Source organism: Hemiscyllium ocellatum, chromosome 35 (genome assembly GCF_020745735.1).
Source record: "Hemiscyllium ocellatum isolate sHemOce1 chromosome 35, sHemOce1.pat.X.cur, whole genome shotgun sequence".
NCBI lineage: Eukaryota > Metazoa > Chordata > Chondrichthyes > Orectolobiformes > Hemiscylliidae > Hemiscyllium > Hemiscyllium ocellatum.
The window spans coordinates 16,210,464-16,238,301 of NC_083435.1; the positions used below are offsets into that span (position 1 = coordinate 16,210,464).

Genomic DNA, 27,838 nt, shown 5'->3' on the forward strand with positions numbered 1-27,838 from the left:
TATTGCTGGGCTTCAAGTGCCTGATGTATTTCCTTCATCACTTCGGTCAGTACATGTATGGAGTTTGCATATTCTCCCTGTGTCTGCGTGGGTTTCCTCCGGGTGTTCCGGTTTCCTCCCACAAAAATGTGCAGGTTAGGTGAATTGGTCGTGCTGAATTGCCCGTAGTGTTAGTTGAAGGGGTAAATGTAGGCGAATGGGTCTGGGTGGGTTGCTCTCCGGAAGGTAGGTATGGACTTGTTGGGCTGAAGGGGCTGTTTCCACACTGTAAATAATCTAATCTAAAAAAATTTCAGAGGGTCTGAATGGCTTCAGGATGTTCTATTGTTGTGATCGGAGCTACATAAATGCAGGAAACTCACAGACCCATTTCTGCATCTGTCATCGCAATATCATCTGGTCATTTTATAATTCTTTGTGTTTGAGGTTGAGTGCCTGTAATCATTCACACAATTCAGGTTACGGATCCCGATCTGACCCGGAGTTTGACCAGAGGGTTTGTGATCGGCAGTGAGATTGGTGAACCCTGGGCCCCCGCCCATCTCCACACCTTCTCTCCTCCCTCCCCCGCCCTCTCTCTCTCACTGTCCCTCCCCCAAAGGTAACTCTCCGGGCACCTTCACCCTCCCGGCCGGGGTGAAGTCCCCCTCGGCGGTCTAAAGCTGTTTCTATTTCAAAGTATTGTTTTTCACTGGTTCCCAGCTCAAAATCGTCATAAAACATAGTGACCATTTACTCTGACATTTGCAGTGAAATCCATCGGGAAGTGATTGAACTGAATGTGTTCAGCAGCGCAGTCACATTGAAACTGAAAGTTGCAAATGTGTTGCTGGTCAAAGCACAGCAGGCCAGGCAGCATCTCAGGAATAACTCTATTCCTGAGATGCTGCCTGGCCTGCTGTGCTTTGACCAGCAACACATTTGCAGCTGTGATCTCCAGCATCTGCAGACCTCATTTTTTACTTGAAACTGAAAGTGGTTTGGATCAGGAAGTGCTGAGTGTGAACATGGCTTCCAGACAGCAGCTCCTGAGACTGACCGAGGAGACAATTTGTCCCATTTGTCTGGATTTCTTCACCGATCCGGTTACACTGGATTGTGGACACAACTTCTGCCGCTCCTGTATCACCCAGAGTTGGGAAAAGAAGGAGATAAACTCCTGCCCGGAATGTAGAGAGGTGTTTCCGGAAAGAAACCTCAGGGTAAATCGGGCCTTAGCGAATCTGGCCGAGGAGGCTCGAAAATTAAAGCTGGATCCGACAGAGAAGGAAAGTAAATCTCACTGTGAGGTACATCAGGAAGATCTGAAGCTGTTTTGTGAAACTGACAGAAAATTGATCTGTCTGATTTGTAGAGATTCGCGGGAACACAAAACTCACAACTTCCTGCCGATCAGCGAGGCTGTTGAAATCTACAAGGTAAAAGAGAGAATATTTTATAAACTTCGCGTTTCATCACATATCCCTGATCCCACACCTGACCTAACACATCTAACTTTTCAATGTCTTTTTCAATTCCAGGATAAACTGAAATCTTCCTTAGATTCTCTCACAGAGAAGAAATCGGCGGTTCTCCAAACGGAACTGACCCAGAAACGGAAGATTTCCGAAGTGAGGGTGAGGTCTCCCTGTGCTGATTCTCTGGGATCTCGGTTAGTTTTGGTCCCTTTACCGCGGGACATTAATGAGGTTTCACATTTCATTTGGTAGGAACAGGCGAGCAGTCTGCAGACCCACATCACATCCGAGTTCACTAAAATGCACCAGATACTCACTGAGAAAGAGCAGCGTTTACTCAGAGATCTCAGGGAAGAAGAGGAGAGGATTGTAGAATCCATGGAGAAAAACCTTCGAGAGATTCAGGAGAATTTAAATTCCATTGAGGAGGAACTCTCAAAGTTGCAGAAACAGATGGAGCAAAAAGACGAGCTGATGTTTCTGAAGGTGAGGGAAGATATTGCAGGTTATTTCAGACAGATTTCGGACATGATGATGACAACTGTAAAAATAATATGGAATGTCGTGTAACAAAGTGAACTGACCTTGTGACTGTCCGGACGGTTCTGCTGTTCAAAGTTAAAAATCACACCACACCAGGTTATAGTCCAACAGGTTTACATGGAAGTACACTGGCTTTCTGCTGTAGGAACTGAAGAAGGGTCAATGTCCCGAAACGTTCACTCTGATTTCTTTCCACAGATTCTTTCAAAGCTGCTGAGATTTTCCAGTAATTTCTTTTTTTTGTAGCCGCTGCCACACTCTCTGCAGATTCTCGGGAACGCCGACATTCTCCCGAGAATGGGTTGGATGTTTTTATCTGTTTTGTTATTATTCCGTGTTCTCCAAGTTTAATTACCTCTTGGAACTCCCATTGTAATCCAGTTTCAGTTCCATGTGGAGAGTGTGTGGGTGTGTCTGGTACAGTGGGAGTGGGAGTCACTGTGTCCCTGAGCGGGACTGATGGTTAGTTCCAGATTCTGGATTAGTGGTGCTGGAAGAGCACAGCAGTTCAGGCAGCTTCAGAGGAGCAGCAAAATCAACGTTTCGGGCAAAAGCCCTTTATCAGGAATACAGGCAGAGAGTCTGAAGGGTAGAGAGGAGGTTGGGGGTGGGGAGAAAGTAGCATAGAGTACAATAGGTGAGTAGGGGAGGGAATGAAGGTGATAGGTCGGGGCAGGAGGGTGGAGTGGATAGGTGGAATATAAGATAGGCAGGTAAGATAAGTCATAGGGACAGTGCTGAGCTGGAAGTTTGGAACTGGGGTGAGGTGGGGGAAGGAGAAATGACCCGCCACAAGTTCACCTGTACCTCCACACACATCATCTATTGCATCCGCTGCACCCGATGTGGCCTCCTCTATATTGGTGAGACAGGCCGCTTACTTGCGGAACGCTTCAGAGAACACCTCTGGGCCGCCCGAACCAACCAACCCAATCACCCCGTGGCTCAACACTTTAACTCCCCCTCCCACTCCACCGAGGACATGCAGGTCCTTGGACTCCTCCACCGGCAGAACACAACTACACGACGGCTGGAGGAGGAGCGCCTCATCTTCCGCCTGGGAACCCTCCAACCACAAGGTATGAATTCAGATTTCTCCAGCTTCCTCATTTCCCCTCCCCCCACCTTGTCTCAGTCGGTTCCCTCAACTCAGCACCGCCCTCCTAACCTGCAATCCTCTTCCTGACCTCTCCGCCCCCACCCCACTCCGGCCTATCACCCTCACCTTGACCTCCTTCCACCTATCCCACCTCCATCGCCCCTCCCCCTAGTCCCTCCTCCCTACCTTTTATCTCAGCCTGCTTGGCTCTCTCTCTCTTATTCCTGATGAAGGGCTTATGCTCGAAACGTCGAATTCTCTATTCCTGAGATGCTGCCTAACCTGCTGTGCTTTGACCAGCAACACATTTGCAGCTGTGATCTCCAGCATCTGCAGACCTCATTTTTTACTCGAAGGAGAAATGAGGAAACTGTTGAAGTCCACATTGCTGCCCTGGGGTTGAAGTGAGTTCTGAGGCAGAAGATGAGGCGTTCTTCCTCCAGGCATCTTGTGGTGAGGGAGCGGTGGTGAAGGAGGCCCAGGACTTCCATGTCCTCAGCAGAGTGGGAGGGAGACTTGAAATGTTGGGCCACACGGCGGTATGGTTGATTGGTGCAGTTGTACCAGAGATGTTCCCTAAATCACTCTGTGAGGAGATGTCCAGTCTCCCCAATGTAGAGGAGACCGCATCGGGAGCAACGGATACAATAAATGATATTCGTGGACGTGCAGGTAAAACTTTGATTGATGTGGAAGGCTCCTTTAGGGCCTTGGATGGAGATGAGGGAGAAGGTGTGGGTTCAGGTTTTGCAATTCCTGCGGTGGCAGGGGAAGGTGCCAAGATGAGCGGGTGGGTTGGTGGGGGGGGGGGGGTGCGTGGATCTGACTAGGTAGTCACAGAGGTAATGGTCTTTGCAGAAGGCAGAAAGGGGTGGGGAGGGAAATATATCTCTGGTGGTGGGGTCTGTTTGGAGGGGGCGGAAATGTTGTCCGATGATTTGATTTATGCGAAGGTTGGTAGGGTGGAAGGTGAGCACCAGGGGCGTTCTGTCCTTGTTCTGGTTGGAGGGGTGTGGTCTGAGGGCGGAGGTGTGGGATGTGGACGATGAACGTTGGAGGGCATCTTTAACCACATGTGAAGAGAAATTGTGGTTTCTAAAGAAGGAGGCCATCTGATGTGTACTGTGGTGGAACTGGTCCTCCTGGGAGCAGATACGGCGGAGGCGGAGGAATTGGGAATACGGGATGGCATTTTTGCAGGAGGTAGGGTGGGAAGAGGTGTAATCCAGGTAGCTGTGGGAGTCGGTGGGTTTATAAAAAATGACGGTATCAAGTCGGTCATCATTAATGGAGATGGAGAGGTCCAGGAAGGGGAGGGAGGTGTCAGAGATGGTCCAGGTAAATTTAAGGTCAGGGTGGAATGTGTTGGTGAAGTTGATGAATTGCTCAGCCTCCTCGCGAGAGCACGAGGTGACGCCAATGCAGACATCAATCTAACAGTAAGAGATGGGGAGTGGTGCCGGTGTAATTACGGAAAATCGACTGTTCTACATAGCCAACAAAAAGACAGGCATAGCTGGGGCCCATACGGGTAACCATACCTACCCCTTTGGTCTGGAGGAAGTGGGAGGATTCAAAGGAGAAATTGTTAAGGGTGAGGACCAGTTCGGCCAGTCTGTGGAAGGGTACTGTTGGGGAAGTGAGGGGAGGAAGAAATGGTTGGCTTGGAGGCACTGGTCATGGCAGATGGAGGTATAGACAGATTGGATATCCATGGTGAAGATGAAGCATTGGGGGCCAGGGAAACAGAAGTCTTGGAGGAGGTGGAGGGCGTGGGTGGTGTCTCGAACATATGTGGGGAGTACCTGGACTAGGGGGGATAGGAAAGTGTTGAGGTAGGTAGAAATGAGTTCGAGGGGCAGGAGCATGCAGAGACAATGCGTCGGCCAGAGTGGTCAGGCTTGTGGATCTTGGGAAGGAGGTAGAACCGGGCAGTGTGGGGTTCCCGGACTATGAGGCTGAAAGCAGTGGGTGGGAGATCTCCTGAGGTGATGAGGTTCTGTATGATCTTGGAGATGATGGTTTGGTGATGCGGGGTAGGGTCATGGTCGAGGGTGCGGTAGGAAGAGGTGTCCTCGAGTTGACGTTTGCCTTCAGTGGTGTAGAGGTCAGTGCGCCAGACCAGCACTGTGCCCCCTTTATCTGCTAGCTTGATGGTGAGGTCAGGATTGGAGGAATTGGCGCAGAGGAATTGGAGGGCTGCGCGTTGTAAGGGTGAGTGGTTGGAGTGGCGGATGGGGGTAGACAGGTTGAGGCGGTTAACATTCCGATGGCAGTTGGAAATGAAGAGGTCGTGGGCGGGTAACAGACCAGCACAGTGTGTCCAGGTGGATGCAGTGTGTTGGAGGTGGGCGAAGGGGTTCTCGGAAGGTGGGTGGGTCGGAGTCCTGATTGTGAAAGTAAGCTCAGAGGCGGAGTCGGCAGAAGAAGTGTTCGATGTCACGGCATCTATTAAATTCATTGATGCGTGGATGGAGGGGGATGAAAGTGAGTCCTTTGCTGAGGACTGATCATTCGTCTTCAGTGAGGCAAAGGTCTGGAGGGATGGTGAAAACACGGCAGGGCTAGGAGCGGGGATCTGGTGTGGATGTAGAGCTCGGAATGGGGGTAAGCCTGTAACTGGAGTAGGTGTAGTGTTGGGGGAATGGGGGTGGAGTCATAACCAGGGGTGGTGTTCCACTCAGGATTCTGGGGGGCGGGGATCATGACAGTGGGATCTGTGGAGGGGAGTGTCAGCAGAATGGAGGTGAGTGGCGTTGGTGGGGGCCAAAGTGGTGGCAAACACGGTCGTAGGGGGGGCGGTGGAAGTCACTGAGCGTGTGACATCAGCGATGATGTGGGGGTCGGAAGTGATTTCACCTGTGGAGCATGATGAATTGTGAGGGATGGAAGTGGCTGTTGGAGTGGCCATGATGGGGGCTGAAGTGACATCATCAATAACTGCGGGGGGGGGAGGAGGGGTTGGGGTGGTAGCTGCTTCAGCCGCATGGCTAATGGCGTCCGAGTAGTTCCAGAGGTCGGGGGAATCTACTGGAATGTTTGAGGAGCACTGGTTATTGAGGTGGGGAGATAAAAGTTTGTTGTAATTACAGTTTTTGATGTTTGATATGGAGTTGAAATACTGTTTGTTGAGATTATGAATTCTCCTGAGGATGTAGCACAGAGTGGGTCCTTTGCAATTCTGACAGAGTGTGACCCTTAGCTGAGGCAGGGCTGACTGGAGAGAGGTTAGGTGCTGGCGCATTGCTGCAAACGTGGAGTGGAGGATCTTGAAGGACAACCATTGCTGCTGTTTTTGAATTGCTCCCGATGCGGTCTCCTCTACATTGGGGAGACTGGATGCCTCCTAGCAGAACAGTTTAGGGAACATCTCCAGGACACCCGCACCAATCAACCAAACCACCCTGTGCCCCAATATTTCAACTCTCCCTCACACTCTGCCAAGGACATGGAATTCCAGCACCATTCTAATCCAGAATCTGGTTTCCAGCATTTGCAGTCATTGTTTTTGCCACCTTGATGGTTAATTCCAGTTTATTTTACCCTCTCCTCAATCTTCCTTCCAAAATGTGTCAATTTACACTTCCATGTTATGTCTGCTCATTTCAGCAGCCTGTCTGTCTCCTCCTGAAATCTGTTACTGCCATCCTCACTGTTTGTGATTCATTTCTTTCAGGAGGCAGCTTGTCGGAAGAGAAGGTAGGACATGCTCTTTACTGAAACACTGCCCAGTTTGCTCAGTAACTCAGGGATGGGTTATTATGGGGTTATTTCCTGGTTATTGTCACTGCTTCAAAGGGTGATTCATCAGATAACAGTAACTCCGGTAATGATTCACACGCGATTGTTTTTATAAGAAGAAGATTGTTACAGGTTTTAAACAGTATTAGATTTTATAAAACTGTTCTACAATATTGTAAACAACGACAAGATGCCTGTAAATACAGCCTGGTTTTCAGGCTGGAAGTGATCACTGCCCTGATTTGGGCTGTTTGCCTGAATGTGACCTTCCCCCTGACCCTGTGAGAGACACACGGCCCATTTGTCCAGCGAATGGCCATCCCTGTCCCTGCATGGCTCCTGACCAACTTGAGACAGTCAGAGTTTAAAGGGCGAATCATTTTTGTTTCACCTTTTACAATACTAACTCTCACCGTAGCCTTTATAAAAGGTACAATGAATGCAAAAATAAAAATGATCTTTAATTAGTACAATCTAATGTTCTGAGGTATTTTACAGGAGAGTTGGAAAGTGTAGAAAAGTGTCACTGAGCTATTAATCCAGATGATTGCTGTGGGTTTTAGTGGATCTTAAAGGAGGAAAGAGGATTATAGAGATGGAGAGTCTGGGGGAGAATGGAATTCCAGAGCTGAGGATCTCAGCAGCTAAATGTCCAACCTCCAATGGGGGGAGAGACTAAAATCAGAGATGGTCAGAAGGCCAGACATTGAGGAGTAGGACTCTCTGAGTGTTGTGGGACCCATGTATTACACAGATGGACGTGGGGCTTTTAGATGTTTCTGGTTCTTTGTCTCTGTTCCACAAGCTCTGTTTAGAATACAGCAAGGGGATGGGGAAATGTATATCATCTCCATGGTGTGTGATATCTCAGTTACTATTCTGTTGTCAGGACATGGGCCTTTCTCTGGACCTGGGCATTTCCAGTCCTTGCCCGTGCATTGTCAAATTCTTGTTGGATCAGTTACAAAAATAAGAGGAACATTTCACCTTCTTACCCAGGGACTCAAACATGAAAAATGCAGAAAGCTTGAATATTTAAATGTTTTCATAGATGTTTAAAGATCATGTCATCTGTTTAATGTTTACAGAATTAGTGATGAGGGCATGAAACTCTCAGCTGCTGATGGCTCTCTGTCTCTCGGACTGTTCACCGGCCCTTTACAGTACACTGTCTGGAGAGAAATGATACACACCATTCACCCAGGTAAACATGTGTATTCATTTTCCTAATGATAGATCCAGATGTGCAGGGTCTCCAACTCCCCAGTTTACATCTTCACATCACCAGTTGTTAATTCTGGGAGACTCTCCCTGGAAACATTGTACTTTCTGTGGGTCCATTTGGGTAAGTGTCTGAAGCCATCAGCTCTGTGTGTCAGAGCAGTGAAGTGTTCTGTCTAACCAGAGGAATCGAGCATGGAGGCAGGATTTCGAGAGGAGACTGGGCTGGCTGCATCTGGAGTGACATTGGAGGAACAGTTTTTATTATAATATCAGGAAGGCATGACGACATTAAAGAGCCAGTGTTAAAAGACACATATCTCATGGGGGTTGTGAGAGAAACAAAAACAGAAATTGTTTGAAAAACTCAGCAGGTCTGCAGAGAGAAATCAGAGTTAAACTTTCAGATTGAGTGATCTTTCCTCAAAACTGATAGTAGCTGGGAAAAGTCAGTTTATATGCAGAAGGTACAAAGGGGAGGTGGTAAGGAGGAAATAATAGATTGGGATCGACCACAAAGAGAGAAGAACAGTTAGAAAGACAAAAGAGTAGATAATGATTCGGTTAGGAGAGTGAATACCTGGTGATGGAGACTGTTAGTGCCTAATAATAGGCAGAGTGTAATGGCAGTGATATGTGTGCTAGTGGTCTAGTTCTTGGTAGAGCTCTGGGCCTAGAATTATTGGACTTGAAATTGAGTCCAAGGAATTGCAAAGTATGGATGTGGAAAATGAGGTGTTGTTATTCCAGCCTGCACTGAGCTTCAGTGGAGCCCTGCAGCAAGTCTGAGACAGAGATATTGTCCAGAGAACAGGAAGCTGTGTTAAAGTGGTAGGCAGCTGGGAGCTCAGGGTCCTTTTTTTCAGGCAGAACACAGATACCTTGTTTCCCCAATACAGAGGAGACCACATTGTGAGCAGTTAATGAAGGACACTAGATTGTGAAAGTGCTACTCACCTTGTTGGTGTGTTGGACCCTGGATACTGAGGAGGGAGGAGGTAAATGGGCAGGTGTTGTACCATTGACAGTTGCTGAGGATGTTGCTGTGGGGCTGTGCGTGAGTGTTGGGAGTGAAGGAAGAGAGCACCAGGGTGACTGGAAGGGAACGGTCCCTGTGAAAGTCTGACAAGGGAGCAGAGGGAAATATGTGCCTGGTGGCAGAAATGCTGTCTGATGCTCTTCTGGTTGTGGATGCTGGTGGGATGGTAGGTTAGGACGAGGAGAATGCTATCACTGTTGTGGCAGAAAAGAGAGGGGGTGTGGGCTGAAGTGTGGGAGGTGGGTCAGACCCGATTGAGGGCACTCTCAACAACATTGCGATGGAATCTTCAGTTGAGGAAGGATGTGGGCATTTCCAAGGTTCCCTTGTCAAAGTTTGCCTTCTCGGAGCGATGAGAATGGAGACGGAGGAACTGGGAGAATGGAATAAGAGTGTTTACAGGAAGCAGGATACAAGGATGTATACTTTAGGTAGGTAGGGGAGTCGGGTTTATCGTGGGTATTATTGTTCAGTCGCTCTCCAGAAATGGAAACAGACATGTCAAGGAAGGAAAATGAAGGAATCAGTGATCGACTAGGTGGAGGTGAGGGTGGGATGGAAGTTGGAAATTGGCAGTGTCAGAATGGGCAGAGAGGATGGTCAAGTGGGCAAGGTGGAATTTAGATAATGTAGCAAAGAGAAGGAGTTGCAAACACTGAGAGACTACATTTTATAATTGAAGATGTAGGATGGTCTTACGGAAGTGATCAATGATGAAAACCGCAGCAGATAAATATCAATCGAAAGAACTGTGGATGCTGTAAATAAGAGACAAAAACAGAATTTGCTGGAAAAGCTCAGCACATCTGGCAGCATCTGTGATGTGTTAAAGGAGCAGGAAGCTAGAAGCTCAGGGCCTTTTTTATAGACAGAATGCAAGTGTACAGCAAAGCGGTCACCCAGTCAATGCTTTATTTCCCCAATGTAGAGGAGACTACATTGTGAGCAGTGAATGCAGTAGATTAGATTGAGTGAAGTGTTTGAGTTTTTTAAAGAAGTAACAAAGAGGATTAATGAGGGCAGAGTAATAGATGTGATCTCATCGGACTTCAGTCATGTGTTCGACAAGGTTCCCCATGGGAGACTGATTAGCAAGGTTAGATCTCATGGAATACATGGAGAACTAACCATTTGGATACAGAACAGGCTCAAAGGAAGAAGACAGAAGGTGGTGGTGGAGGGTTGTTTTTCAGACTGAAAGCCTGTGACCAGTGGAGTGCCACAAGGATCGGTGCTGGGTCCTCTACTTTTTGTTTTTTACATAAATGATTTGGATGCGAACATAAGAGGTACAGTTAGTAAGTTTGCAGATTACACCAAAATTGGAGATGTAGTGGACAGCAAAGGGGATTATCTCAGATTACAACAGAATGTGGACCAGATGGGCCAATGGGCTGAGAAGTAGCAAATGGAGTTTAATTCAGATAAATGCGAAGTGCTGCATTTTGGGAAAGCAAATCTCAGCAGGACTTATACACTTAACGATCAGGTCTTAGGGAGTGTTGCTGAACAAAGAGACCTTGAGATGCAGGTTCATAGCTCTTTGAAAATGGAGTCGCAGGTAGATAGGATAGTGAAGAAGGCGTTTGGTATGCTTTCCTTTATTGGTCAGAGTATTGAGTACACGAGTTGAGAGGTAATTTCACAGCTGTATAGGACATCGCTTAGGCCACTGTTGGAATATTGTGTGCAGGTCTGGCCTCCTTCCTATCGTGAAACTTGAAAGAGTTCAGAAATGATTTACAAGGAAGTTGCCAGGGTTGGAGGATTTGAGCTATAGGGAGGGAGCGAACAGGCTGGGGCTGTTTTCCCTGGAGTGTCGGAGGTTGAGGGGTGACCTTATTAATGTTTACAAAATTATGAGGGGCGTGGATAGGATAAATCTGTAAAGTCTTTTCCTTGGGGTCGGGGAATCCAGGACTAGAGGGTATAGGTTTAGGGTGAGAGGGGAAAGATATAAAAGAGACCTAAGCGGCAACATTTTCACGCAGAGGGTGGTATGTGTATGGAATGAGCTGCCAGAGGAAGTGGTGGAGGCTGGTACAACTGCAACATTTAAGAGGCATTTGAATGAGTATATGAATAGGAAGGGTTTGGAGGGATATGGGCCGGGTGCTGGCAGGTGGGACTAGATTGGGTTGGGATAACTGGTCGGCATGGACGGGTCGGACAGGAGGGTCTGTTTCCATGTTGTACATCCCTATGACTCTGTGACTCTCTGTGCAGATAAGGCGTTGCTTCACCTGGAGGTCTGTTTGGGCACTTGAATACTGAGAAGGGAGGAAGGAAATGGAAAGATGTTCCACTTTCAGCAGTCTCAGGGGTCGGTGCCATGAATCTGTGAGGAGTGAGAGAAGAATAGACTAGGGCGTCCTGGAGGGAACAGTCCCTGTGGAAGTTGGACGAGGGAGGGGAGAGGAATATGTGTCTGGTAGTGGCAGAAATTATGGTTGATGATCTTCTGGAAGTTGGTGCTGGTGGGATTGTTGATAAAAATAAGGGGAACCTTGTCAGTGTTGCAGGAGGGAAGAGAAGGGGTGAGAGTTGAAATGCCAGAGTTGGGTTGGACCCAATTGAGGGCCCTGTCAACAACAGTGCTGGGGAATCCATGGTTCAGGAAGAGAGATTGCATACCCACGGGAAAGAGGAGGCAGCTGGAGCCATAAACTGGAAGTTTTGGAATGGGTATAATTTGTCAGGACTGGTATTTGTAAGTGAGCAGAGACTGGAGCAGGGGAGACAAGACTGCGTCATGGTAGGAAATGATGAGGTCTGTGAGGCAGGAGCAGGCAGAAAGAATGGGTCTGCTCAGGTAATCCTGTTTGTGTATTTTGTGGAGGAGGGTGAAGCGAGTTCTGTGGGTTTGGGGGACAATCAGCTGGAGGTAGTTGGAGTGGGGGGGCGGATCCCCAGATGAAATGAGTTTGGTGACCGTGGTTCACACAATGGCCTGATGTTCCATCATGGGGTCACAGACGAGAAGCCAATAGAAAGAGGTATCTGAGAGGTATCTCGGCTTCAGCAATGCAGTGGTCAGTTTGCTGACTATTATAGCACCACCCTGATCAGCAGGTTTAATAACAAAGTCAGGATTGGATCTGAGGGCATTGAGCATGGTGCTGCCTCCCTCTTCCATTCGGAATTGAAAAGATTGATTGATTTTCTTTCCAACTTCAACACCACTCTCACCTTCACCCGGTCTCTCTCTGAATCCGCCTTTCCCTTCCTCACCATCTCTATTTCTATTTCTGGGGATAGATTGGCCATTAATATCCACAGTAAACCCACCGACTCCCACAATTACCTGGCCTTTATATTCTCACACCCTGCTCCCTGTGAAGTCTCCATTCCATTCTCCTAGTTATTCCATCTCCATCATATTCGTTCTGATGATGTTAACTTTGACAAGGGATCCTCTGAAACTTAACTTTGACAAGGGATACAGAACCTCATCACCTCAGGAGATCTCCCACCCACAGCTTCCAACCTCAATCCGGGAACCCTGCACTGCCCGGTCCTACCTCCTTCCCAAGATCCACAAGCCTGACCATCCTGGCTAACCCATTGTCTCAGCACGCTCCTGCCCCACTGAACTAATCTCTACCTACCTCAACACTGTCCTATTCCCCCCTAGTCCAGGAACTCCCAACATATGTTCGAGACACCACCCACGCCCTCCATCTCCTCCAAGACTTCCAATTCCCCGGCCCACAATGCCTCATCTTCACCATGGATGTCCAATCCCTCTACACCTCCATCCGCCATGACCAGGGCCTCCAAGCCCTCCGTTTTCCCCTCTCCAGACGTCCCCAACAGTACCCTTCCACCGACAGTCTCATTCGTTTGGCCGAACTGGTCCTCACCCTTCACAATTTCTCCTTTGAAACCTCCCACTTCCTCCAGACCAAAGGGGTAGCCATGGGCACACGTATGGGCCCCAGCTATGCCTGTCTCTGTGTTGGAAACGTAGAACAGTTGATCTTCCGTAATTACACCGGCACGACTCCCCACCTCTTCCTCCGCTACATTGATGACTGCGTTGGCACCACCTCGTGCTCCCACGAGGACGTTGAGCAATCCATCAACTTCACCAACACATTCCACCCTGACCTTAAATTTACCTGGACCATCTCTGACACCTCCCTCCCCTTCCTGGACCTCTCTCCATCTCCATTAATGATGACCGAGTTGACACTGACATTTTTTACAAACCCACCGACTCCCACAGCTACCTGGATTACACCTCTTCACACCCTATCTGTTGTAAAAATGCCATCCCATATTCCCAATTCCTCCGCCTCCACCGGATCTGCTCCCAGGAGGACCAATTCCACCATAGAACATACCAGATGGCCTCCTTCTTTAGAGACCGCAATTTCCCTTCCCACGTGGTTAAAGATGCCCTCCAATGTGTCTCGTCCACATCCCGCACCTCCGCCCTCAGACCACACCCCTCCAACCGTAACAAGGACAGAACACCCCTGGTGCTCACCTTCCATCCTACAAACCTTCACATAAACCAAATCATCCGCCGACATTTCCGCCACCTCCAAAAAGACCCCACCACCAGGGATATATTTCCCTCCCCACCCCTTTCCGCAAAGACTGTTCCCTCTGTGACTACCTGGTCAGGTCCATGCCCCCCTACGACCCACCCTCCCATCCTGGCACTTTCCCCTGCCACTGGAGGAATTGCAAAACCTGTGCCCACACCTCCTCCCTCACCTCTATCGAAGGCCCTAAAGGAGCCTTCCTCAACTATAAAAGTTTTACCTGCACATCCACTAATATCGTTTATTGTATCCGTTGCTCCCGATGCGGTTCCCTCTACATTGGCGAGACTGGGCGCCTCCTAGCAGAGCGCTTTAGGGAACATCTCCAAGATACCCACACCAATCAACCACACCGCCCCGTGTCCCAACATTTCAACTCCCCCTCCCACTCTGCCGAGGACATGGAGGTCCTGGGCCTCCTTCACCGCCGCTCCCTCACCACCAGTCGCCTGAAGGAAGAACGCTTCATCTTCCGCCTCGGAACACTTTAACCCCAGGGCATCAATGTGGACTTCAACAGCTTCCTCATTTCCCCTTCCCCCACCTCATCCTAGTTTCAAACTTCCAGCTCAGCACTGTCCCCATGACTTGCCCGGAATGGTCCAACCTGCCTATCTTCTTTTCCAGCTATCCACTCCACCCTCTCCTCCATGACCTATCACCTTCCACTCCTCCCCACTCACCCATTGTACTCTATGCGACTCTCTCCCCACCCCACCCCCCTCTAGCTTATCTCTCCATGCTTCCAGCTCACTGCCTTTATTCCTGATGAAGGGCCTTTGCCCGAAACGTCGATTTCGCTGCTCGTTGGATGCTGCCTGAACTGCTGTGCTCTTCCAGCCCCACTGATCCAGAATCCTCTGAAATGTCCACCTTTTTCTTCAATCGAGGATTCCTCTGGGCCCTCAAGTGGGACCAACCCATCTCTCGCACTTCAGCCCTCAACTCCTCTCTTCCCTTTTGCAACAGTGATAGGGTTCCCCTTATCCTTACCGACCATCCCAACAGCATCCCTCTCCAAATGATCATTAGCTGCCATTTCCGCCGTTTCCAGCGAGATGTCACCACCAGACCCCACACACCTCAACTCCCACAGGAACCATTCCCTTTGGGACACAGTTTACTTCCAACACCCCCTCACAGTGTCATAGCATCTTCCCCTGCAACTGTTGAAGGTGTAACATCTGTCCATTTACTTCCTCCCTCCTCAGTATCCAAGGGCCAAACACACCTTCACCTGCCTGCATTTCTCACAATCTACTCGACCGCATTCACTGCTCTCAGTGCAGCCTCCTCTCTATTGGGGATATGAAGGGTCGACTTCAGAACACTTGCATTCTGTTTGCCAAAAAAGACCCTGAAATTCTAGATGCTTCTTAATACACTTCCCTGTAACCTGGTAAAAACAATGGGAGAAAGTGAGGACTGCAGATGCTGGAGGTCAGAGCTGAAAAATGTGTTGCTGGAAAAGCACAGCAGGTCAGGCAGCATCCAAAGATCCCTGTAACCTGGTCAACACCTCTGCCTCAGGCTTACGGCAGTGCTCCAATGCAAGCTGGAAGTACAGCTCCTCACTTTCAGCTTGGGGATCCTGCAACCTTCCAGACCCAATATCAAATTGAATAACTTTGGGGTCTGCGCTCTCACACCACCGGGCTTTGTTATCACAGAGTCTGCTATTACATACAAACCATTGTTAGCCACTAACAGTCTCCATTAACAGCTATTCACCACCCCCTTCCCACCCCCCCACCACCTCCAACCAGGTCAGATTGTTATCCACTCCTTTGTCTGTCTAACTGATCTTCTCTCTCCCAAACACCAGATTCAAAATAGCCAAATTGATGGTTGGGTTCACAATATTATTATTCCAGGAAACAATGTGCTCATGGCTCCCTCTGCTAATCTCACCATTTAAAATAACAATGCCCACCTATGATTTCGTTTTCACTCCTTCTCCCCCACCATATCTTCTGTATATTTCCTAGCTAACACCAGTTTTGAGGGAGCATCACTCAATCCAAAGTGTTCACTCTGATTTCTCTGCACAGATGCGGGCAGACCTGTTGAACCTGATAAATATCTATAAGTGTAACATAGTCAAATAGGAAACAAAGCAGATATTAATAAACCTCCATAAGGGGCGAAAAGCCAGCTTGCAGCTAGTGAGGTTGTTAGAATCACATAATCCTTCCAATGTGGAAGTAGGTCATTCAGCCCATTGACTCCATACTGACCCTCTCTGAAAAGCATCCCACTAGGACTTAACGCCTTCGCATATTCTTTTAACTCCATCTTTCCCATGGCTAATCCAGCAGGCCTGCACTTCTTTGGAGACAATGGACAAAAGCTGCACACCTTTGGACTGTGGGAGGAAACCAATGCAGACATGGGAGAATGTACAAACTTCATACAGTTACCTGAGGCTGGAATTGAACCCAGCTCCCTGGTGCTGTGAGGCAGCAGTTCTAATCACGAAGCGACTGTTCCAATATTTTCAGTAATCCTATTGATCAAGCAGTAAACCCAATGGCTGCTCCATGAAGTTTTAGAGAGGTCCAATTCAATCTGAGGTTTCTTATTCAATGTAATGTTCTTGGTCAGTTTTCCAAGGGTTCAGAATGTGAGAAGACACAGGATGGTCCTGCAGGAGGGAGCAGGTACCTGGAAAATTGCTATCACTTCCAGGCGAGGGAAGGATGTAATTTGGAATGTTGGGAATATGGGAGTAAATAAGCAATGAGTAGCCACCTGAGCTACAAATCTTCACATGAACCTCGAAAGCAATCTAGCATTTCGAGTCTAAATGACTCTTCATAAGTGCTTAACTGCCCGAGTTAACCATCGCTGGCTTATCCCCTTCCTAGAAACCTTTTTCCTCACTGAAGTATATCTTTGCTGTGAACCATGTGCTGTTCTTTTAAGCGTCTGCCATTGATTCTCAAATTTCTTTGCTGCTAAATACCTTCCCCAGTCCACTCCAGCAAGCTCAGCTCTCATTCCTTTGCAATTACCCTTGTTTCAGCTTAGCACAGTTATTTCCCAACCAAGATCCTCCCTTTCAAACTGAATGCTACATTCCTCCATGTTATGGTCAGTGTTGACTCTGACATCATTTATTAAACCTGCTTCAGTAAACATCACCAGATTCAAAATAGCCAAATACATGGTTGGATTCACAATATTATTATTCCAGGAAATAATGTGCTCATGGCTCCCTCTGCTAATCTCACTGTTTAAATTAACATGTTGATAAAAGTCACCCCGGTTTAATGTCACTTGCACTTTTTATCTCCTGATTATTCTCTGCCCAATTGTGTTGCTACTGTTTGGGGTCTTACAGACCATTTCTGCCAATCTTCTTACTTTATTTCTTACTTTCACTCATGTGGAGTCTATATTCTTCTGATTTCAGATTATTACTTGCTGTTGTATTTACTTCATCCCATATCAACAATGCTACCCCATCGCACTTTCCTTTCTGCTTGTCCGTTTGAAATTTACATTTTCGCTAGATGAAGTATCCCCTCTTGTTTTTTGAAAGTTACAAAGAGGATTGATGAGGGCAAAGCAGTGAATGTGATCTAAATGAACTTCAGTAAGGCAGTTGACAAGGTCCCTCATGATAAGCTGGTTATCAAGGTTAGATCTCATGGAATACTGGGAGAATTAGCCACTTGAATACAGAACTGGCTTGAAGGTAGAAGACAGACAGTGGTGGTGGAGGGTTTCTTGTCAGACTGGAGGCCTGTGACCAGTGATGTACCACAAGGATCGGGGCTGGGTCCTCAGTCATAAAAATGATATGAATGTCAACATAGGAGGGACAGTTAGCAAGTTTGCAGGTGACACAACAGGATCATGATCAGATGGGACCAATGGGCCGAGGAGTATCAGATAGACTTTAATTTAGACAAACGTAAAGTGCTGCACTTTGGAACGGCAAATCTGAGCAGGACTTACACACTTAATGGTCAGGTCCTGGAGTGTGCTGCTGAACAAAGAGACATTGGAGTGCAGGTTCATAGTTCCTTGAAAGTGAAGTCGCAGGTCGCTAGGATAGTGAAGAAGTCATTTGGTATGCTTTCCTTTCTTGGTCAGAGCATCGAATATAGGAGTTGGGAGGTTATATTGCAACTGTACAGGACATTGATGAGACCAGTTTTGGAATACTGTGTGCAGTTCTGGTCTCCCTCCTATTGGAAGGCTGTTGTGAAACCTGAAAGATTTCAGAAAAGATTGACAAGGGTGTTGCCGGGATTGGAGATTTTGAGCGATAGGGAGAGGCTGAATAGGCTGGTGCTGTTTTTCCTGGAGCGTCAGAGGCTGAGGAGTGACCTTATAGAGGTTTACAAAATTATGAGGGATATGGACAGGGTAAATCAGCAAAGTCTTTCCCCTGGGGTCGGGGAGTCGAGAGTAGAAGTCATAGGTTTAGGGTGAGAGGGAAAACAGTTAAAATGGACCTAAGGAGAAACATTTTCATGCAAACGATGGTCCATCTATGGAATGAGCTGCCAGAGGAAGTGGTGGAGGTTGTCACAATGACAACATTAAAAATGCATTTGGATGGTTATATGAAGAGGATGGATTCAAGAAGGATATGGGTCAAGTGGTGGCAAATGGGAGTAGATTAGATTATGATATCTGGTCAGCACAGACAAGTCAGACTGAAGTGTCTATTTCCGTACTGTACATCTCTCTGACTCTAAATGAGAGAATCAGTCTGTGGACAGTGATGTCACAGAAACAGCATTGTGATGATGAAAAGTCATCAGGTTTGACGATATCAGTTGTGGTGGAAAAGTTCAGTGACACTGAGGAAACTAATACATTGTTTTGTTCCTAATAGTGATGCAGGAAATTACAGAGGTCCTCAATGGTAGTAATATCTAAATTACTACCATTGAGGTAGTAAAACACATAAAACACATATGCTGGTGAGAGAAGGAGTAGTAGGATAATGTGTGGCTAAGGAGCTGAAGTAAGGAGCAAGAATTCACATTTTTGGATCACTGGGACCTTTGTTGGAATAGACGTGACCTGTAGAAGACAGATGGTTTGCACCTGCATTCCTGCATTGGAGGGGGATCAATATTCTGGCAGTAAGATTTGCTCGTGTGACTTGGGAGACTTTAAACTAGCAGCGGGGACGGACTGTATTGATGAGACTCAGACAGTGAGATAAGAAATAAGGTGCAGTAGATAAAGGGAGCAAGTTAAGACTCAAGGTGGGCATGTGCACAGCAGAGAATGAGGTAAGACTGAGCAATTTAACTGCATTTAGTTAATGCAAGAGGCCTGACAGATAAGGCCGATTAACCTCCACCACTTCCTCTGGCAGACCATTCCATACACGCACCACCCCCTGCAGGAACAAGTTACCCCTTGGGTTCTTTTTAAATCTTTCCTAACACACCTTGAATCCGAGCCCTCCAGTTCTGGAGTCACCTACCCTGGGGAAAATACATCAGCTATTCACCCATTCCATGCCCTTCACGGTTTTATAAATCTCTAAAAGGTCACCCTTCAGCCTGCAATGCTACAGGGAAAAAAGCCCCAGCCTATTCAGCCACTCCTTATATCACAAACCCTCCAGTCCCAGTAACTGCGCTGCAAATGCCCTCCACACTCTCAGGCCTCACAACATACTTACCCCATGGTAGGGTGACCAGAATCACACTCCAGTGTGCCGCACAGCCACAACATGACATCGCAACTCCAATACTCAACGCTCCGACCAATGAAGGCAAGAGTGCCATTCTCTCTCTTCACCACCGTGTCTCCCTGCAACTCCACTCCAAAGAACCATGTACCTGCACCCCCAGGCCTCCCATTCAATAACACCCCTCAGGCCTAAACCATCAACTGTACTATTCTGGCCTGGTTTATCCGAACAAAATGTAACATCCATCAAAGTTTTACCTGCACATCCACCAATATCATTTATTGTAACTGTTGCTCCCGATATGGTCTCCTCTACATTGGGGAGTCTGGACACATCATAGCAGAGCGCTTTAGGGAACATTTCTAGGACATCTGCACCAATCAACCCCACCATACTGTTGTCCAACATTTCAACTCCCCCTCCCACTCTGCCGAGGACATGCAGGTCCTGGGCCTCCTCCACTGCCACTCCCTCACCACGGCTAGAGGAAGAATGCCTCATCTTCCGCCTTGGAACACTTCAAGCCCATGGCATGGCCACCCCCACAGCCACTTCCACCCCTCACAATTCCTCATGCACAACACATGACATTACTTCATCGCTGATGTCACACGCTGAGTGACTTCCATAGCCCCACTGCCATGTTCACCACCACTTTCACCTCCGCCAACACCACTCATCTGCATTCTGCTGACACGCCCCCCACAGATCCCACTGTCACCATCCCTGCCCACCAGAACCCTGAGGGGAACACCACCCCTGCTCATGATTCCACCCCCATTCCCCCTACACTACACCCTCTCCAATTACAGGCTCTGCCCCCACTCCCAGCTGAAAACCTTGACCAGGTCCTAGCTCCCAGCCCTGCCAAGTTTTCACCACTCCCCCGATCTCTACCTCATCTGAGGATAATCGATCAGTCCTCAGCAAAGGCCTCACCTTTATCCCCCTCCATCCACGCATCAATGAATTTAATAGACGCCGTGACATCGAACACTTCTTCCGCCGGCTCCGTCTCCGAGCTTACTTTCACAATCAGGATTCCTGCCCACCTCCCAAGGACATATTCACCCGCCTTCAGCACACTCCATCCACCTGGACACCCCGCGCTGGCCTATTATCCGCCCTCAACCTCTTTGTTTCCAATTGCCGCTGAGACATTAACCGCCTCAACCTATCTACGTCCCCCCCACTCCAACCTCTCACCCTCACAACGCGCAGCCCTCCACTCCCTCTGCTCCAGTCCCGACCTCACCATCAAAGCAGCAGATAAAGGGGGTGCAGTGGTAGTCTGGCACACTGACCTTTACACCGCTGAAGCCAGATGCCAATTTGAAGACACCTCCTCCTACCGCCCCCTCGACCATGACTCCACCCCCCTATCACCAAACCACATCTCCCAGACCGTACAGAACCTCATCACCTCAGGAGATCTCCCACCCACAGCTTCCAACCACATAGTCCGGGAACCCCGCACTGCCCGGTTCTATCTCCTTCCCAACATCCACAAGCCTAGTCACTCTGCCCGACCAAATGCCTCAGTATTCTCCTGCCCCAACAAATGCATCTCTACATACCTCAACACTGTCCTATCCCCCCTAGTCCAGGAATGCCCCAAATACATTCGAGACACCACCCACACCCTCCACCTCCTCCAAGACTTCCGATTCCCAGCCCTCAATGCCTCATCTTCACCATGGATATCCAATCCCCCTACACCTCCATCCGCCATGACCAGAGCCTCCAAGCCCTCTGGTTCTTCCTCTCCCAACGTCCCCAACAGTGCCTTTCCACCGACACTCTCATTCGTTTGGCTGAACTGGTCCTCACCCTCCTTCAAATCCTCCCACTTCCTCCAGACCAAAGGGGGAGCCATGGGCACCCGTATGGGCCCCGGCTACGCCTGTCTCTTTGTTGGCTACGTAGAACAGTCCACCTTCTGTAGTTTCACCGACACCACTCCCCACCTCTTCCTCCACTACATTGATGACTGCATTGGCGCCACCTCATGCTCCCGTGAGGAGGTGGAGCAATTCATCAACTTCACCAACACATTCCACCCAGACTTTAAATTCACCTGTACCATCTCTGACACCTGCCTTCCCTTCCTGGACCTCTCCATTTCCATTAATGACGACTGACTTGACACCGACATTTGTTACAAACCCACCGACTCTTGCAGCTACCTGGATTACATGTCTGCCTACTCTACCTCCTGCAAAAATGCTATCCCATATTCCCAATTTATCTGCCTCCGCCTTATCTGCTCTCAGGAGGACCAGTTCCACCACAGAACACATCAGATGTCCTCCCTTCTTGAAAGACCTGAATTTCCCTTCCCACATGGTTAAAGATGCCCTCCAACGCATCTCGTCAACGCATCTCCACCCTCAAAAAACCCCACCCCTCCAACTGTAACAAGGACAGAATGCCCCTGGTGCTCACCTTCCACCCTACCAACCTTCGCATAAACTACATCATCCGACAGCATTTCCGCCATCTCCAAAAAGACCCCACCACCAGGGTTTTATTTCCCTCCCCACCCATTTCTGCTTTCTGCAAAGACTGTTCCCTCTGTGACTACCTGGTCAGGTCTACGCCCCCAACAACCCACCCTCCCTTCCTGGCTCCCTCACCTGCCACTGCAGGAATTGCAAAACCTGTGCCCTCACCTCCATCCAAGGCCCCAAAGGAACCTTCCACATCCATCAACGGTCTACCTGCATATCTACCAATTTCATTTATTGTATCCGTTGCTCCTGATGTGGTATCCTCCACACTGGGGAGACTGGATGCCTCTTGGCAGAAAACTTTAGGGAACATCTCCAGGATACTCGACCTAATCAACTCCATCGCCCTGTGACCCAACATTTCAACTCCCCCTCCCACTCTGCTGAGGACATGCAGGTCCTGGGCCTCCTCTGCCGCCGCCCCTCACCACCCAACACCTGGAGGAAGAAAGCCTCATCTTCTGTGTCGGAACACTCCAACCCCATGGTATCAATGTGGTTTTCACCAGTTTCCTCATTTTCCCTTCTCCCACTTCACCCCAGCTCCAATCTTCCAGCTTTGCACCGTCCCCATGACCTGTCCTACCTGCCTATCTTCCTTTCCACCGATCCACTCCACCCTCCTCTCTGACATATCACCTTCATCCCCACCCCCACTCACGCATTGTTCTCTTTGCTACCTTCTCCCACCCTCCTCTCTGACCTATCACCTCCATCCCCACCCCCATTCACCTGTTGTTCTCTATGCTACATTCTCCCCACCCCCAGCCCCCTCTCATTTATCTCTCCACTCTGCAGGCACTCCGCCTCTATTCCTGATGAAGGGCTTTTGCCCGAAACGTCGATTTTCCTGCTCCTCGGATGCTGCTAGATCTGCTGTGCTTTTCCAGCACCACCCTAATCTAGACTCTGGTTTCCAGCATCTGCAGTCCTTGTTTTTACTCGACCATCTTCCTTGTGTAGACTCCCTTTCCCCTTTGAGCTAAAGGGGACAGTGAACCTGTATTTCTCTCCTCCAGCTCAGCCATCCCTTCCTCCTAACTCTCACCTCCCTTTCTCTCTTCCCCTCACTCACTGCATCTCCATCCCTCAACTCTCCCACTCAGTCTTCCGATCTCCAAACCTCTAATGTCCACTTATTGTCCACTCCAAACCTCTAATGTCCAGTGGTTAGCACTGCTGCCTCACAGCGCCTGTAGACCCGGGTTCAATTCCCGACTCAGGCGACTGACTGTGTGGAGTTTGCACATTCTGCCCGTGTCTGCGTGGGTTTCCTCCGGGTGCTCCGGTTTCCTCCCACAGTCACAAAGATGTGCGGGTCAGGTGAATTGGCCAAGCTAAATCGCCCGTAGTGTTCGGTAAGGTTTACATGTAGGGGTATGGGTGGGTTGCGCTTCGGCGGGTCGGTGTGGACTTGTTGGGCCGAAGGGCCTGTTTCCACACTGTAAGTCTAATCTAATTTTGCAGACCTCCTGTTGTCACCCTCCCATTCTATACTGTCACTCACTCTCTCCTACCCCATCCCAAACATTCACCTCCCCTCAAAAAAACCTCCATACCCTCTCCTATATCCTTATTCAGCTTCCAATCATTCCCTCCTCCATCACTTACTCCATGTCTTCACACTTTCATTCCCTCTCCTGAGATTAAAAACCTTCTCTCATTTCCTCCCATTCTCCATGATGCTCCCCTTCCCCTTCATTAAACCCTCCCCTACAAATGCAACCCCACTCTCCCCTCCCTCAGTCTCCCCACTGCCTTGCTGCCCATCTCTCCTGCCTCCCCTCACTGTCCCCCTTCCCACCCATTCACATCACTTCGCTCTCCTCTTTCCCTTGCATTCACCCACCTTCCACTTCTATCCCCACCTGTCCCAATCTTCTCCAATCCTCCACGTGCTCCCTTCCTTTTGTTATCACACTCCTCATGCTCACTTTCCCAGCATTCTCCCCTCCTCTTATTCATCCCTTTCTCTCACTTGCCCTTCTCCATTTTGTCACCTACACTCTCCTACTCACCTTTCCATTTTAATTTATCTCTTCCTCCTGGACCCAGCCATCTCCCCTTCCAGTCCATGCCCCATCCCTCTCTCTCTCTCTCATTCTGTCCTCTCCCTCACGTTGCCTTCCCCCACTCTGTCCATCCCGTTCACTCTGACTAACCCCTTCAATCTCCCCACCTCCCCCATACCCCTCACTCTGCTCATCACACTCCCCTCCCCCTCCTGGCCCCCACCATCTGACACTCCCCTATGCTGTCCAATACCCCCTTGCTCTCCCCTCACTCTCCTTCCCCATCCCTGAGTGCTTCATCTCCCTCGACGTCTGCCACACTCTCTGCCCCTCGCTTTCCCCTCGCCTTCTGTTTCAGTTTAACCTCTCCACCACACTCCCTGTTGCCACTACCATCACACTTTCGCCATCTTCTCCCCGCTCCTCCTGGTCCCCGGATGATCTCATCCCGAGAGATACCCCTTCCCATTGCTCTCACCTGAGCACTCAACCCTCCGATTGCTCATCCCCCTCTGAGCTCCCCCTCATTCTCTACACCTCTCTCTCTCATACCACCTCTTCACTCTCCTCTCCTCTCACTCCCACATCTCCTCACTTCCCACCCTCTATCCCACATCTCCTCGCTCTCCCCCTATTTTTAACCTTGCCCTCCATCCTGCGATAGGGTTAGGTTTAGGGTTCTGTTCTTCCGGTGCACTTCATTTCCCCACCCACTCTCCTCCAAATGAGCCCTCTCACCTCCCCTCCCTTACTCCTCCCTCCCCAGCCCTCTGCCTCACCCATCCTTCCTCCTCATCCCTGCACTCTCATCACTCACTGCACTCTCCCTCACTCACTCCTCTTTCCCTGTCCCTCCCCTCCATCAACTCACCTTTTCTAGACTCGCTCCATCTCCCCTTCACTCCCACACCCTCTATCGGTTCGCCCCTCACTTCCTGCTCACTCTCTCTGACGGTGTTATTTGATCTCTCCCCCAGCTCCAGCCTCTCTGACTCTGGATCCGAACACAGCGCATCCCCGGCTCATCCTGTCTGAGGACCGGACCAGTGTGAGACTCGGAGACAAACGGCAGCCGCTCCCTGACTCCCCGGAGAGATTTGATCCCTGGCTCTGTGTCCTGGGATCAGAGGGATTCACATCAGGGAGACATTACTGGGAGGTGGAGGTGGGGGAGAAGACCCGGTGGTATCTGGGAGTGGCCCGAGAGTCTGTGATGAGGAAAGGGTGGATCAGCCCGAGCCCGGAGACTGGATTCTGGATTGTGGAGCTATATCCCGGACATGGTTATTTAGCCGCCACCTCCCCCTCACCGACCCGCCTCTCCCCGAGTGTGAATCCCCGGAAGATCGGGGTTTTCCTGGACTATGAGGGTGGACAGGTGTCATTTTACAATGCGGACACCATGTCCCATCTCCACACTTTCACCCACACTTTCACTGAGAGGCTCTTTCCCATCTTCTGTCCGGGAGGGAATGACGGCGGGAAAAACTCCGCCCCACTGACAATCTGCGGGATTAAAGGGCACTGACAGATCCATACCATAATTTCACCCCGTCCCCCTGCCTCCTGCCAGCTGTAAACTGATGGGGGTCAGTCTCAGTCTGGGGGAGAGAAGGAGGGGGAGAGAAGAAACAAATAGAAGCTCAATTGTAGAGAGGGACTGACTGGGTAGAATGAGCTGTGAGCTGCAGGAACCCGGGGACCTTCCTGCCTGTAATGTTGCTCCACAGGCGGGAGGTGGCGCTACATGACGGTGTTGGAGATGAATCAGTCAGTGGGTCTCAGACTGGGCTCAGGGGAGTCTTTCCAGGGGGACACCAAATCATTTCCCTGCAGGGTCAGTGGAGTCTTTCCAGGGGGGACACCAAATCATTTCACTGCAGGGTCAGTGGAGTCTTTCCAGGGGAGACACCAAATCATTTCACTGCAGGGTCAGTGGAGTATTTCCACGGGAACTGGGCTCAATCAAAATAAAAACATCAGACTGATCTTGTTTAGACTTCCACCATGTGTCAGTAATGTGTATTCCACACATAATTTGATAACGTTGAGAAACTGGTCTTGTTTTGCTCAGGTCTGTAACTATTGCCCAGAATGTTAACTGCTCCTTCGTTAAATTGGAACATTTGAAAACCCCAGATTTGAAAGTGATGGGTGATTTGATTATTTCTGTCATGATCAGATAATATTTAACCATGATTGAAATTGTTCAGTTGGTGCAGTCAGTTATCAGTTATCCCTGAGTTATTGCTCTCTCATCTCATTTACAGTGAAATAATCCTTAAGTCACACCAAAGGAAATGTCTGTTTGATAAACGCTCGCACTCTACTATGCACAGAACCTATTCAGCCTTTTGATATCTATGTTTATGTAATTATCATTTATATAGGAGTGCAGTATCAAATTTGTTTGTTCTTCAATCAAATCAATATCTGCGATTCTCGACAGTGAAAGCAAGGCTTCTAAAAAAATGACTTCATCAATAAATCCAAGAGAGTTGTCATTTTATTTGAAAATTTCTCCAGAACATGTATTCTTAAAGCTCATATTCCAACTTCATCTCGTTTATTTCAAAATTCACTGTTTTGAGTCAGTGGAGTGTTAGTTACCGGAAAATGATCCCACGGTTACTCTGGACCTTCAGTTATTGCTTCCTTCGGTAAGGTCTTAGAGTCAGAGATTGATAGAGTCCTACAGCACAGAGAATAGGCCCTTCGGCCCAAACTAGTCTATACCAACCAAAAGGTCTATCCACACTAACCTCATTTCCTTGCACTTGCCCCATATCCTTCTAAACATTTCCTGTCCATGTATTTCTCCAAACTTCCTTGAAATGTTGTTGATGTGCCCGTCGCAACCACTTTAGCTGGCATCTTATTCCGTATGCAATCCACCATCTGTGTAAAATCATTGCCCATTTTATTCTTTCCCCTCTCAGTGGAAACTGATGTCCTCTCTTCCTTGATTCTGCAACCCTGTGTTAAAGACTGAGTGCATTCACCCTATCCATACCTCCCATGAACTTATTCATTTCTCTAAGTATCTCCGCTCAGTCTCGTCCACTCGAAAGTAAAATGTCTTCGCTTGTCCAACCTTTCCCTATAACTCAGACACTTGAGTCCAGGTAACATCCTTGTAAAATTCTTTTGCACACTTTCCAGTTTAATAACATCCTTCCTACAGCAAGGTGACCAAAACTGAACCCAATACCCCAAGTGCAGCTTCACCAATGTCCTGTACAATTGCAACATAACTTCCCAACCTCTGTACTCAGTGCCCTGACTGATGAAGGCCAGTGTGCCAAAAGCCTTCTTCATTGTCCTGCCCACCTGTGACTCCACCTTCAGAGAACCATGCACCTGAACTACAAGTCCCTCTGTTCTACTACATTCCTTATGACCCTAACATTCATCATGAAATGCCCACCTTGATTTGACTTTCCAATTCGCAGGACCTCAGACTTATCTATATTAAACTCCATTTGCCATTTCTCAGTCCACTTCCCCAGCTGATCAAGGTGGTGGTGCAATTTCTGAGAAACTTTCTGATTGTCGACAATACTGCCTATTTTAGTGTTATCTGCACATTATCATGTGGTGGCCAGTGGGATCGTCCACATGTTTCAGATCGTGAAGCTGTAAAGGCACATGGATAGGGTATTCAACTGGTCCAAGTCCAATCCCTTTTCCCCTCCTGCCCTCCAATATTGTTTTTACAGTCAAACATTTGTTCAATTTTGTAATATTGTAAGTGTTTCAGTTTCTTAAAATAAAGCGTAAACGTAAAGCCGCCACAAAAGATCAGTGAGATTAACCTTGGTGTTGGGAAATTTTATAGATAATGTTCAATACAGTTCAGCAATTCTGGATAATTGAGGAAAGCCAGTGTGAGTTTAGTCAAAGCAAGTCATGTTTAACTGAATTGGTTGAGCTTTCAACTGAAGACACAATCGGAATTCAGAGGGAATTTGATCCTGGACTTGAAAATGCTGTTG

At 48.6% G+C, this 27,838-nt stretch overlaps 1 protein-coding gene across 1 annotated transcript; it reads left to right on the forward strand.

The window, feature by feature from the left end:
• The first annotated feature begins 602 nt into the window (after window positions 1–602).
• LOC132832904 (zinc-binding protein A33-like) lies at window positions 603–27,623 on the forward strand. The gene is made up of 6 exons (XM_060851140.1): window positions 603–1,418; window positions 1,521–1,616; window positions 1,710–1,943; window positions 6,776–6,798; window positions 7,929–8,044; window positions 24,821–27,623. The coding sequence occupies exons 1-6, from the start codon at window positions 822–824 to the stop codon at window positions 25,369–25,371; spliced, it is 1,617 nt and encodes a 538-aa protein (XP_060707123.1). The 5' UTR covers window positions 603–821; the 3' UTR covers window positions 25,372–27,623.
• The last annotated feature ends 215 nt before the right edge of the window (window positions 27,624–27,838 follow it).

Bases quoted from the DNA above. Each gene is read 5' to 3' on its own strand.
- LOC132832904 (XM_060851140.1), top strand. From the start codon at position 822: ATGTGTTGCTGGTCAAAGCACAGCAGGCCAGGCAGCATCTCAGGAATA. The intron at 1,617-1,709 runs GTGAGGTCTCCC...TTCATTTGGTAG, and splicing joins GGAAGATTTCCGAAGTGAGG to GAACAGGCGAGCAGTCTGCA. The intron at 8,045-24,820 runs GTAAACATGTGT...TCTCTCCCCCAG, and splicing joins GATACACACCATTCACCCAG to CTCCAGCCTCTCTGACTCTG.